This window comes from Eurypyga helias, unplaced genomic scaffold (genome assembly GCF_000690775.1).
Source record: "Eurypyga helias isolate BGI_N326 unplaced genomic scaffold, ASM69077v1 scaffold3274, whole genome shotgun sequence".
Classification (NCBI taxonomy): domain Eukaryota; kingdom Metazoa; phylum Chordata; class Aves; order Eurypygiformes; family Eurypygidae; genus Eurypyga; species Eurypyga helias.
Window position 1 is genome coordinate 14,612 of NW_010245466.1, and position 13,112 is coordinate 27,723.

At 45.2% G+C, this 13,112-nt stretch overlaps 1 protein-coding gene across 1 annotated transcript in view; it reads right to left on the reverse strand.

The window, feature by feature from the left end:
• The window catches only part of TRERF1 (transcriptional regulating factor 1), a 22,850-nt gene extending 11,327 nt beyond the window's left edge, over nt 1-11,523 (reverse strand). The window contains exons 1-8 of the mRNA XM_010150066.1: nt 10,147-11,523; nt 9,493-9,542; nt 8,580-8,736; nt 7,389-7,637; nt 3,005-3,374; nt 2,356-2,416; nt 1,439-1,578; nt 617-720 (exon numbers count right to left, since the gene is read on the reverse strand). Coding sequence (XP_010148368.1) covers nt 617-720; nt 1,439-1,578; nt 2,356-2,416; nt 3,005-3,374; nt 7,389-7,637; nt 8,580-8,736; nt 9,493-9,542; nt 10,147-11,523 — 2,508 coding nt within the window. The remainder of the gene's footprint in view (nt 1-616; nt 721-1,438; nt 1,579-2,355; nt 2,417-3,004; nt 3,375-7,388; nt 7,638-8,579; nt 8,737-9,492; nt 9,543-10,146) is intronic.
• Between the last annotated feature and the right edge of the window lie 1,589 nt (nt 11,524-13,112).

The window sequence follows — 13,112 nt, forward strand, 5'->3', positions numbered from 1 at the left end:
TTTAAATGCAAATATTTGAAAAGCATTACTTATGCAGTCCCACCCCTGACTGTCTTCAGGCTGGATGAGGCTTTGAGCAGCCTGGTCTAGTGAAGGGTGTCCCTGCCCATGGCAGGGGCGGGATGTAACTAGATGGGGTCTTTAAGGTCCCTTCCAACCCAAACCATTCTGTGAGGCTATGTGAGAACTGTGTGCATTACCTCACAGTTCTGAACAAATCAGTAGATGTAACTGCTGCTACAGAAATAAAAAAAGGGGGGAGTTTTATAAGGGCTAGAGGAGGACTAAGCTCCCTATGACCAAATATAAAGCTTGTGAAACATCAGGGCTGGAGCAGGCACTGGGAGACATTCAAAGCCCCAAGGCTATAAACTAAGTAATCTTATCTGTATGAAATATACAGTAAGCCTTCAGAGAGGCACTGCTTTGAAATTTGAATTTATTAAAGAATGAAAGGGAAAAGTCATTCCTAAAAAAATGTTACAGGATGTTTAAAGCATCACTGCTAATCAATCAGAAATCTTTTTTATATAACCATATCTAAATCCATTTAATAAAGCATGTTAATTTATCTGCAGGAGAGGATCATATCTCCCCTTTCAGCTTCTTATCTTACCATAATATCTCCTTTCGCCTCAAAGAGAGAGTGCAAAGCATATTCTGAGTTAGTTCCTCCACCAGGTAACACACTGGAACAGCTCATATTTAAAAGGTCTTCCACTGTCAGAAACAAGTCAATATTTTACTGCTAAGACAGCAGCCTCTCGGTCAAGCACCCAGAGCCAAGGATTCTGTAATGCCCCCCAAAAGACATGTTCAAGGCAGCAGCTTTCATACTCTCTCCCCCCCAGCACCCTCATCTCCTGGTTTTAGGATCACACACTGAGGGGAAAATGTGACAGGATTTGCTGAGCACATCCTTGCAATGGGACGGGGTGTCATAGAGGCAGAGATTTGGCTGTGGGGCAGTGGCTTGTACCATTGCTGTGCTGAGAAGGCTCCAGCCAGGGTAGAGAAACAGAAACGAATCGTGCTGGAAGCAGGAACGAGCTCTGCTCAGGACTGGTAGAAGCCACTGAGCCTGTCACATTTCCTCTCAGTTATGGTCACAGGCCAGGCCCAGGAGGCATCAGCTGCCTGTCATCTGTGATGTCTGCCCTTACCAGGCAGTCCAGTACCCAACCCCCCGCACTCCCCAGCAACGATCCTTCCCCCTTGGCTACCAGAGAAAGCAGTTTGTCCAGACCTCACTCTGAGTGCCGCTATAGGACATTGTTGCTCTGAACCTGTAACGTGCTGTTCTGGTCTCTTGCTCTGCATTCTCAGTAATTAATACTTTCTTGGATGTGTTGTACAGCATACACATGAGAAATCAGAGTGAACCTCTTCAACAGGCACAGGTTGACGTTTGAACTTCTAAAACAGCAAGTCACTGTACCTCTTTGTTGGAAGACTTTGTTCTCCAGTTCTGGCCATGGTTTCCAAACCAAAGTAGCCTTGTGCACATCTTTCTCCATTAGCAATCTGTCCTGCAGCTCAGGAATATCAGCCTGGAACCTGGACCCGATATTAATTCGTCTAAAAAGACATATAAATAAGTAAGTATTCAACTACACAACATGCAGAGAAAAAAAAAACCAACATAAGTCACATTAGTGTTCATTTTGTTTCCAACAAAACTCTCATTACACTGGAGCGGCAGGAAATTGTGTCAGACTGCTTTACGCAACGCTTTACTCTCAGCGGGATACGTATTTTGAATATTAGAGAGAACTGGTTTCTTGGGGGGGGGGACACAAAAACTTCAATACACAGTTTTATCTATACTGAGACATCGCACCTTATGGATAACCCAAGCCAGCCTATACACGTGCTGACTAGCAAAGAGGCTAGATGCCAGAAACAGTAACGTGCTGTTCCATAGTGAACGGCACTCCTCAGCAGAGATGTTACTGCTGAGGGACAACCCTGCTTGGAGTCGGCCCCGGGGAACCTACCAGGTAACATCTCTCCAAAGCACCACAGTTAACATACCTACCTATGAAACCAAGAGTACTGTATCAGAGTATGTTTTCCTCATGACCCTCTTCCCAGCCATCACTATCTGTTGTTGTTTCACCTCCGGTGGCTCCCACCAAGCCTCTCCTAGCATTTCTGAGTCATGACATCTACACCTCCCGCAGCCACTTTGCTCCCCATGTCCTCAGCCACCATCCAGAGCACCCTTAAACGCATCCGGAAAAACATGATTTCAGGTAGCTGGACACTACCTGCCCCTTCAAAATGCTTCAGGCCATATGCTCTAGGCTGTAGCTAGTCTGTAAAAGCAGAGTCAAAGCCAATAGTTTTTCTTACGGTTCAACAGTCTGTTCTCCAGGCCCAGGCGTCACCGGAATGACACTTCCATCAATACTATCTGAAACAGAGATTGGAGTTTGAGTTTAAAAAGGTATTTTGGCAATGGCTTTATTGCTGCTGATGCTCCACCCTCCTGGGCTGCACTGCCAGCTCACTATTAACATCAATGTTACTGCAGTCTACTAAGGAAAAATTATCCTTTATCAATATTTACACAGAAATAGTCAAACTGTTAGAGGTAACAGACATGTCCCAACTTGCAGAGGTTGCTACTGCCCTAATCATGAGGATTAGACAGCTTTCCTTGTGAAACACTGAACAATAAATACTTAAAATAAACTCCAGGTCTCAAAACAAGTCTTTTCCCTCCACTTCAGAGGGCCCTGATGTAACAAGAGGCACGGCGGTCCTTTCTTGAGGCAGACCACGCTGAAAGATCACAGCCTTACTCGCTGGTTAGGCTCCTCTATTCACCTTATCCTTTACACCACCTCTACAGATCCAAGGCAAACACCTTGATAAAAGACGGACTTTTCCTGCAAAGCAGCAGAACGTGAGCACAGGTGAAATTCATCGATGTGGTAACACTAGAAGAGAGGACAGTGGCATTCACTACGTGCTGCCACTCTGTAAACGTAACACTTACTAGACCGACACAGGAGAACCCGGGGAGTAGGCGTCAGTGGTGTAAGTGGCAGCTGAGCATGTGAGGTGCTATGAGATGATGTGATAACACTGCTGAAGAGACCAGACCCCTGCCGAACTGGACTAAGCATCGGTGGCGGAGTGTAGGGGGGCAGCTCATGCGTCCGGTCTAGCAGGTGATCTCCGAGGACACGGGGAGAGCGAAGCTGACTCTGGTACAGCATGGCACCGGAGTGGGACATGCTGAAGTTGAAGGAAGGAGGAGGTATGAAGAGAGGTTCGGGTCTGTGACGATACTTCTTCTTGTCCTGCAGTGGTTTGAAGTTTTCTTCCAATTTTACAGCACTTGGATGAGGTTTTTTGCTAATTTCCTAAATGAAAACACATGTAACTTTAGTATCTCAGCATGCTTACATGTGGTTTGCAGACAATCCCCTACAGCTTAGGGAAACAGCCACAGGAAAGCTGTTACCACCAGGCACTTACTCTGTTACCACCACAAAAAGCCTGCTCCATACAGTATCTGGCCCTACACAGAAACCTCAGGGGAGAGAGGAAAACCAGGACAAACAGCCCGCACCTCCCTCAGCAATCCCTCTGGGTCAAGGTAGGGCTGACCCACAGGCACAGACATGGAGAGGTTGCTGCCAGCTTTTGAAGGTAGGAGAATGGCTCTCCTAGGCCATGAGTCTCCCACACCCTTCCTCAGCTCCACCCAAACACCCTGGGCACTTCTATTTGCACTGAACACACATGGGCTGTTGGGAGTTGCTTCATTACCCAGTCACAGTTTATTAGAAGCTTTATATGAGATGTTTTACAATGCATTTATTTTGTTTGACCAGGTAGGACACGTGAGCTCAGTGAAATTACTGCAGTACTCAGCAGCAGGAAAGGAAGAAAAAAATGTAATAAATTCAAATTCTTTGCCTCTTATCACTACATTCCCATCAGCTTGAGTACAGTCCAGCTGCAACAAATCTTGAACTTAAGTCTGTCCTCTTTCCTTGCAGGAAAAAGGGTAATAGATGCTCATTCGGGAAATTCAGACACTCTCACACGCTCAGAATTCTACAACTGGAATGTTAAACATAATTTAACAATAAATCTCCACAGAAGCAGAAAGCATAGAATTTGTGGAAACCTGAAATCTGGATTTCTGGGGGATGGAGAGGGAAGAAACAGGTTCTCAGGTTGGGCTTCAAAAACAGCCAGAAGCTGGTAGATGAACACCGCATTAAACGTACTGTTTTCAGGTGTTTGGATTGTAGATCTTCCAGGATAAACTTGGAAAGCAGAAGAAAATTTTTGACAGATAAGGTTACTCCAGAACGTCTGCTTCATCTCGTAATCACTACTACATGAAAGTAAATTACTACAACGTATGTTTAGACAATGTACATCTTTACACCATGGGTGGTTTTTGAGAATCACATTCACCCAATAAAAATCATGTTAAAGGAGCATTAGCACTGCCACCCTTTATCCCTCATGTTAATACGTTCCAGCTTGTGGAAATGTTTTTGATTACAGAGGTCCTGTCCTCTCTGTTAGATCATGGTTGTATCCTCTCCAACAGCTGTTGAGATTTTTTCTCTCTCAAAAAAAAATTAAGTTTTAGAAGAGGTTTCCTTTTGCAGGGGGGAAAAAGGAAAAAAAAAAAAAAGGCAGCTTTACAGAGAATGTTGTTAATAATGGACATGACCAAAAGGGTGAGAGTTACCTGCAACCACAGACATAGTCCCTCATGATAGCAAACATTGGTGTTAAAAAAGTACAAGGGGGGGTGGGGGGGGGAGGGGAAAACAACAACTAAAATCAAGGAAAAAAAAAAAAATCCCAGAAGGCCAGATCCAAGTCTTTGATTAACAGGGCTCTTTGAAATGTGGAAGTGCTGGTACTCCTTCTGCAGTAGCTTAAAACAACCTGACCAACCAAGACAACATCTCAGAAGTCCTATACAACTCTGCCTCCTACGCTGCCTCACCTACAGCATACAGCTTAGCCTCGGCGGGGTTATGCCAACACTACTTATAAGAGATCACACTGAATATTACAGGAGCTCTTGATGTCCCTGAGCTCTCAATGCAGAACTACCCAAATACTTTTCTGAAGCTCCAGGATACCCATTATCCAGGGCTGAATGCATCCACGTGGGCCCTCCTGCCCCACCTTCATAGATCCACTCTGTGTAGATCATGACAGACCTCACCATCCTGTAGCCTTGCTGAATATTCAGTTTCCTTCTGCTGTCTGATTTTACTAATTCCATGAGCTTGCAGCAGCTTTTCTGGACAGCTCAAAGTACAGTATAAATAGATGCAACACGGCTCCAGTTCTTTGGGATTAAAAAAGAAAAAGCCTCCAATGGCACAATCTCTTTACAGAAGAGGAGGGAACTGTAGATCTTTTGATCTTTGATTGTTTCCAACGCTACTGCTTACATAAAAGATAAGATAGAGAGGAGACAGAGAGTTTAGTTTGCCTGGGCAATAACGAAGACTGCAAGCATAATTTTGAGTGAAAGAATGCGCATTTAGCCAAACACTGGCAGATTTAATTGCAGTCACTTTACATACGTTGCAGAAATACACAAGCCCAAGCCACCTACTCTGATGTCTCTAGAGAAGATCTCCCACTTAGAGCTCAAGGATTCAGAAATGACTGCCCCTTTTCTCTCCAGTAACTAGAAATAGAAAAGAAAAACTGTACTGCTGAGTTAGAAGCTAAGTATGGTGAGCTGCTGGTTTCCACAGTGAAGTGCAAGTTTACGTGTAAAACCTCTGTCTGAAATGAAGGGAGCAAAAGATGTTAAATATATTTAAAACTTGTGTGTAGGTCTGAGTGAAGGGTCAGGAGGGGGGATGATAAATACACAAATATTACAAAGGTGTCACCCACGATGGTACATGCTGTCCCCTCATTTGGCCATCAGACTCATGGCGGGGGGGGGGGGGGGGGGGTGCAGCAAGGAAAAATCACAGTAGTATTTTTCTGCAGTACAGAATTCTACAGATAACATCACACAGTACTTATATTCCCTAGTAATCTCTTATCATGGTGTAGTCTGCAAGCATGGATTTGAAGGAATAAGCAGCATCTACTCCTGCACTGGGACATGAAATAATACTGCTTGCTCCACGACTCTTTCAGGAAAACAATAAAAAGCATTCTCACATCTCACTCAAGCGCTCCTCAATTCCTCATGCGGCCTGACAATTTCAGCTTTATGAGCTCAATGAAAGTATCGAGCATAGCTGTTTTCCCTATATGAGAATTCCCAGTGATTAACCATTAGATCTGATGTGTGCAAAGAGAAAGGGAAGAATGACTTCATTGCAAATCTACGTTGTTGGCTTAGAGCACACACTGTAAGCACTGTCGTCCTGGTTTTGGCTGGGAGAGAGTTAATTTTCTTCCTAGTAGCTGGTACAGTGCTGTGTTTTGCATTCAGTAGGAGAACAATGTTGACAAAACACTGATGTTTTCAGTTGTTGCTAAGTAGTTGTACTTATACTAAGTCAAGGACTTTTCGGCTTCCCATGCTCTGCCAGTGGGGAGGGACGGAAGAAGCTGGGAGGGGGTGCAGCCCCCAGGGAGGTGGAACAGCATCAGCTGTCCTAGCTGACCCAGACTAGTCAAAAGGATATTCCCTACCGTATGACATCACGCTCACTATATAAAACAAGTTGGCCGGGGGGCGGGAATCGCTGCTTGGGGACGGGCTATCGATCACCAGGTGGTGAGCAATTATCACTTTGTGCATTGCTTGGTTTTGTATATTCCTTTATCAGTAATATTATTTCCTCTTCCTTTGCTGTCATATTAAACCGTTTCTATCTCAACCCATGAGGGTTTTTTTCCCAATTCTCTCCCCAGTCCCACCGGGGGTGGGCAAGCGAGCAGCTGCGTGGTGCTTCGTTGCCAGTCTGGGCTAAACCACGACCGCACAGTGCCCTCCTACGTATGGCTGGAATGAGAAGCACATATATTGAACTTGGGAGAAAAAAAAAAAAAAGAACAGGAAGAAATAAAACTGCTGAATTTAAGCAATAACATAAAAACAAAGCAGCCTGAAAGGGGAAAATACAAAACCAGTAAAAATACTAAATCCCTTTGTTCTAGTGGGATAAAAGAATACTGCATTCTAATTTCCAATGATTTATTTTCTACCGAGATCCTGATTCCTTAAGCAAAGGGAAAATTAATATTTTCAAAGGACTGAGGAAGAAATGCTATGACGCTACAGGCCTTTTTTGTTTCATAGGCATCATTAAGATTCCAGAAAATATTCTAAACCACGGACGTTTTAGAAAGCAGCAGCACTACAAGCAAAGGGGTTTAACAAGCACAGCACAGTTAGTGGCAAGAAACACAGCACTCACAGAGGATGAGCAGGGGTTGGCCACTTTGGGGCTGCACGGTGGAGAGTAAGTCATCTTCACGAGAACGGGCATCTCATCATCTGACACAGAGCTGGCAGGCTTGTCTGTGACTGTGGCAGTGCTGGCAGAAGGCTGCGTGCTGGGCTCGGGCGACAGAAGCTTTACAGGGACAGACACTGGCATGACGATGGGCGCGAGGCTATCCACCTCTTTAGGCAGCGGCTGCTGTGGTGGTTTCTCTCCTTCATCCTGTACAGACAATTAAAGGCTTTCAGCCCGAGTGAGGGAGGGCTACTTCTGCATTGATACACTACGCAACGTAGGCACCGTGGCTGGAAAGAAGTGGCCAGGGTTACAAAACACATGACGGCGCTGCTTCTCGGACTCTCTGTTTGCCTCAAATGCAGGTGTCTTAGGACTCCTACGTAGGATTTGGCCTCGGTGATAAATAACCACATGAAGCATCTTTACAAGATAACTTGCAGGAGGGGAGACAAACATGTGCCCCTTTTATCACTATTAAGATATAATTCCCCATCACCCACCTGAAAACAAAGACACAAAAGGTGTAACTCTGGTAGCTCCTTGCCTTCCTGTGGTATTCCCTGTTAGAACAGAATTTCTAAAGTACCAGGACAGAGAAAGGCTGACTGAGGGGGCAAGTTATTTTCATGCAGAACAATTCAAACCCACGTTTTTTTGTTTGGTATTTCTGGATACCTACAGAACTAAAACTCTTGGGAAGAAAGCTGTCAAAGATTCAACAATCCTGCTCCTTCAGTTAAAGCCGGGGACGGCTTTCAGTAACATCCCTTAGTCATCCAAGTAGTCCAAATGAAAATAAAGACGACTTGATGTTCCTCATGTTTCTAATATAATAAACAAACGTGAGGGGGGAAAAAACCCAAAAATTTAGACACTCCTGACATGATTTTGTAGTGGGGTTTAGTAATGTGCAGAGAAAAAGAGAGGGACCAACGCTGTTCTGTCCTCCACTCGTGCTTCTGACTTGAAAGGAAACCTTCTGACCTACACACTACAGGATTGTGTGCATTTCTACTTAGGCAGGGCATGACATAACAAACCAGGACTGAGAAGAACAAGTTGTGACAGCAAAGCAAGCACGGCAAAGCAAGCAAACATCAACACGGAAAGGAGAGCGCCAAATACTGAAGTAAAACGAACTGCTACCTGTTTGAAGTTAGGAGATGCTCTTACTCCTCCGTGTGACCTCATGTGACCATTGAGAGCAGGCAAACTCTTAAACTCCTTCAAGCATATTGAACACATTAGCTTGTTCTTCGCATCAGCTCTCTCAGGAAGTGTTTCTCTGTTCTGGCCACTATTTCTATTTTCATTTTTTTTTTAGCATGGAACAGAAGAAAAGACATTAGTTTGGCATGTTCCCTTTGTTGCAGAGGAAGCTTTTTACTCAAAGAGGTCAATAAAATTTTACAGCTACGTGGTTATGAAGCCACAAGTAAGCATGGGGTGAGTTCTGGGGAATACAAAGGCAATAACCCAGATCAGCTGCTCCCAAGATGGGAAGAAGGAAAGTTGAGTAGGACATGCTCATCAAAATGTCGTCCTGTATATGGGAAGTTTGAGAACCCACGAGATCTATCACGACAAACCTACATTTCCCCACCCAGGACAGCAGTTAAAAAGTACTCTGACACAATGGCCCTACTTATGGTAGACAACCATGCAGGAGGACCCCTCAGCCCTTCAGAGGTGAGGCCTTTAGAAAAACAGAAGATCCTTGCTGCCAAAGACACAAATCCAAACTGCACATCGTCCCTTCTCTTACAAATGCAACACTGAGAGCAAACTTCCCCCGGCTTTTGCTTTTTCTCTGGTTCTCCCTTTTTTCTTTCTTTCTTTCTTTGAAAGACAAAACATTTATTTGATTTTATTGCTGGGAGGGAGGGTGGAAATCACAGAAACTTAAATTCACAAAGCACAAAACCGAAAATGTTACTAGGAGAGCAACAACTATTATCTACCCAGAGTGCATTCCCTTCCCTCTGAACTGCAGCAATCCTTCGTATTTCTCATATTTAAATTAAAAGACTAAAAACACCACCCCATCTTTCAAAAATACCTTTGTTCTGGGGACAGCGGCTGCAGCCTGCCATCTGCCAGTTGCACCTGCTATCAGAGGAGGAGAGGGGGGAAAGAGGAGAAAAAGAGAAAAGAATTTTTCAGGAAATATTAATGCATAAATGAAGGTCGTCACAGCATCCTGTTTGTATTTTCCATATCACTTAACTACTATTAAAAGCCTCTGAGTTGAGAGCCTTACACATCTCTTCCAAACCAGCGCCCCTGTGTGTATGACTACTGAGATTTCCTCCACACCCGCTGTTTGAGAAGCCTTTGCTCTGACCCAGAAGTACCACTTTTGGAAGCAGGGAGTTAACTAACTCTTCCTGAGCAATCAAAGCCTCAAGGCGTTGAAAAACTAGCAAGAGCGCTTTGCTGTAACCAGGTCCCTCATCCCCAGAAACCGAGGCAGAACTTCCCAAAGCCTGTCGCGAGGGAAGCGGCCGCCCCACAGCAGCTCTGTGCTGCCACCAGCCTGGCCCGAAGCCAACCCAACCATGGGAAGTCTGTTAATGCAGTTCCCCAAAACATCCCTGCGACGGCCACCGCTCACATCCTGACCTTCCGGCTCTCCCGCAACCGTTTCGTTTCCACACCTTGAGGCTCTTGTGCAAAGAAGTTTGGCAGAGCATGGATCTAAAATATTACTTACCTGAGGCCACGCGGCACTGGGAGAGTCTTGCTGAGAGCTTTTGTTGTTCAGATGAACTCCCGAGGGTGGCAAAAGAGTTCGATGAGGGACAGCATTACCTACAGAATTAATCTCCTGCCGTGCGGGATCCTCCGTGGTCTCTGGCGGAGTGAGGCCCACGTGGGAGTTCAGAGACGGCGCTCTGCCCTCACTGGGGTATTGCTTCTGCTGGTCTTGCTGCTGCTGCAGTAAACTCTGTGGGTACAAGTGCCTGTACTGTTCGTGGGGATCTTGGTAGCAATACTGAGGCACCGCTCCCAGCTGGATAAGCTGCACAGGATGACTTGGATCCTGAGAGTACTGGTGCGGCTCATGCATAGTCTTTGGATCGGGTTCCCTGTGATACGGAGGAAGCGGCAGTTGCATCTGTTGCTGCTGTTGCTGTAGCTGCTGCATGACAGGTTGCGTTTGGTAATACTGAGCTATTTGCATCGGACACTGCCGCTGCTGCTGCTGCCGAGTTGGCTGCTGCTGCTGGAGCTCCTGTATGGAGAGCCGCTGATGTCCCTGCTGCGGCGGAGCGTAGTACTGAGCCTGCTGCAGGTGCTGCATCTGCTGCGGTAAGAGCTGCTGGGGCTGCATTTGCGGGACGTGCGCCTGTCCTTGCTGAAACGCGGAATGCATCTGCATCTGCGATAAATGCTGCTGGTAGTCGTAGTACAGCTGTTGGTGCTGCATGACTTGCATCTGTTGCTTTTGCTGTGTGCTTGCAAAATTCTGGTGCGTTTGCTGTGGCAGTGGTTGGTATCTCTGCACGTTGGAAGTTACAGGCTGTTGCTCAACCGTCGGCTTCTGGGACAGCAGCTGTCTAAGCGCGCTGTCACCGGAATTCTCCGCCATCGGAGACTCGGCGTGCAAAACCTGAGCCATGTTGTTGACTTGAATCCTCAGATTTTGGTTAGCAAATACTTGTGTGAAGGAGTCCAATTTATGCAGGACCCCACTGGTAATTTTTTGCGATCGATTGTCACCGGGTTGAGAGTAAGAATATTGGTATCCGTCGTGGGACTCCCCCTGCCCGAGGGGGCTCCACATTGCGCTTTGACTATTCAAATTGTTCCTCACTGGGACGTGGTTTCCTGAGCCAGAATGCGTCCAACTGGTTTGTCTAGATGTATCCACTGACCCAAGACTTTTTGAACCTACAGGCAAAGCTATGCTGTCTCTTGAATCTTGTGGAAACTGGGGGGAGAGAGGGGACGCCTGGGGCGCATCCATAACAGATGTCCCGTAGCTATGGTTTAGAGATGGAAGGGAGTTCATTTGGTGCTGTTGGTAGTACAAGTTCTCGTTGCTGTTGGCAGTATGGTTAGTTTTATACAATTGCTGGTCCCCCATTTTTGGTCACTTCTGTTCCAAACTTACAGGCACGCAAACCATTGAAGTCTCTATGAACCCTGAGATAGCTGAGTGAGGGGAAGGGAGGGGAGGGGAAAAGAAACCAGAATTACTTATAATTCTGCATGTCCATGTGCATCACGAGGACTAAGATTTCCTCCAGTTTGTCAGTAATTCCAATCTCAGACCCGACGTTGCTTCACATCTTCAATAAATGGACGACAGCGCAAATCCTACACAGATCGATAGGTTCAGTGTGCAGGGCACCTGCAGAGTAAGAGAGAGACAAGGTAAGTGCTGGCTCTCTGCATAAACAGTCATTGTTATCGCCTCAAAGGAAACTGTAAGATCTCCTGGTTTGAAATACATAATCAGATGCAAAACTGCAGCAGCTGGGCTATTCCAGAGCAGTTAGATTACTTCATCTCATCCCATTATCCTGCCTCTTCTCTAGTGCTCCGATAAAATCATTCTGCCAAACCAATAAAGGCTTATTCTTCAAAACTGTTTTTTTCCACTAAAGCACATGACCATTCAAACAGTTTTAGCTGACCAAATACTGCTGTCTCATGACTAGTTTTAGACAGACAGTTAACTACCAAGCCAAGTCGCCGTCCCACTGTTACAGCCTTATGGCTGGGAGCAATACACCCGTTTCATAACACAAAATCAAGTGCTACAGACACCATGGGCACCTCCATAGCAGCCTGAAAAACGCAGGTCAAAGAAAACAGTGGCTCTGAACAAAGCTGACGTACTTGATATCAGCATCTAAAAGGACATAAAGAAAAGTTAATTGCAACCTGCGGTTTGCACAGAGCCTTCCACAGGTTCTCTCAGCTTCCAGGGCATCTACAGGAAGTGTCCGATGGTGGTATGAAAATAGAATGTCACTGAAGAATAAGATGCAATGCTAATGCTTATTGCTGTGATGATAAAAAAAAAAAAATCATGAGTGTAGTTATCCAATTGCATCTGTGCATTTAGATTTGTTTGCTCCATCTCCGTGAAACCTGATTAATGCCAAGACCAAACCAGTCCATGGAAATCTTTTCTGATCACTCACCTTAAATCAGCAGCACTGAACCCCAACTTCTCTTCTACCCTCTCACCCTTCCTCCTTCAGTTTGCAATGTTTTAGCAGACTAATTTATACCAAACACAACGTTCTATCATTTTTATTTTATAAACGGTAATTCAAAGTAACACTTCACAGATGTCTGTACTGGTTTCGATGAATAAATCAGAATACACGGGCACATTATAACGTTGTTTTACCATTCCACAGTATGAAGCAATCACTGTGTCTACAATCACACACAGGCACAGAGATACAACGCACCTGTGCACACATACCTACGTTATAACATAAAAGTTGATACTGAACTTGAACAAAATACAAAAATAGAGACCAAAACCTTAATTCTTCCTCCTTCACATCTGCCTTTCTAAACATAATGCTTTTCCCCAAAGATTCTTGCATACTGATGTCCTTACCTTTTTAAACTTCGGAGAATCCTTGATCTAGATGGATAAATGTGAAGTCACCGATGGAGAAAATTTTAACCATTGCCAGATGCATATTAACA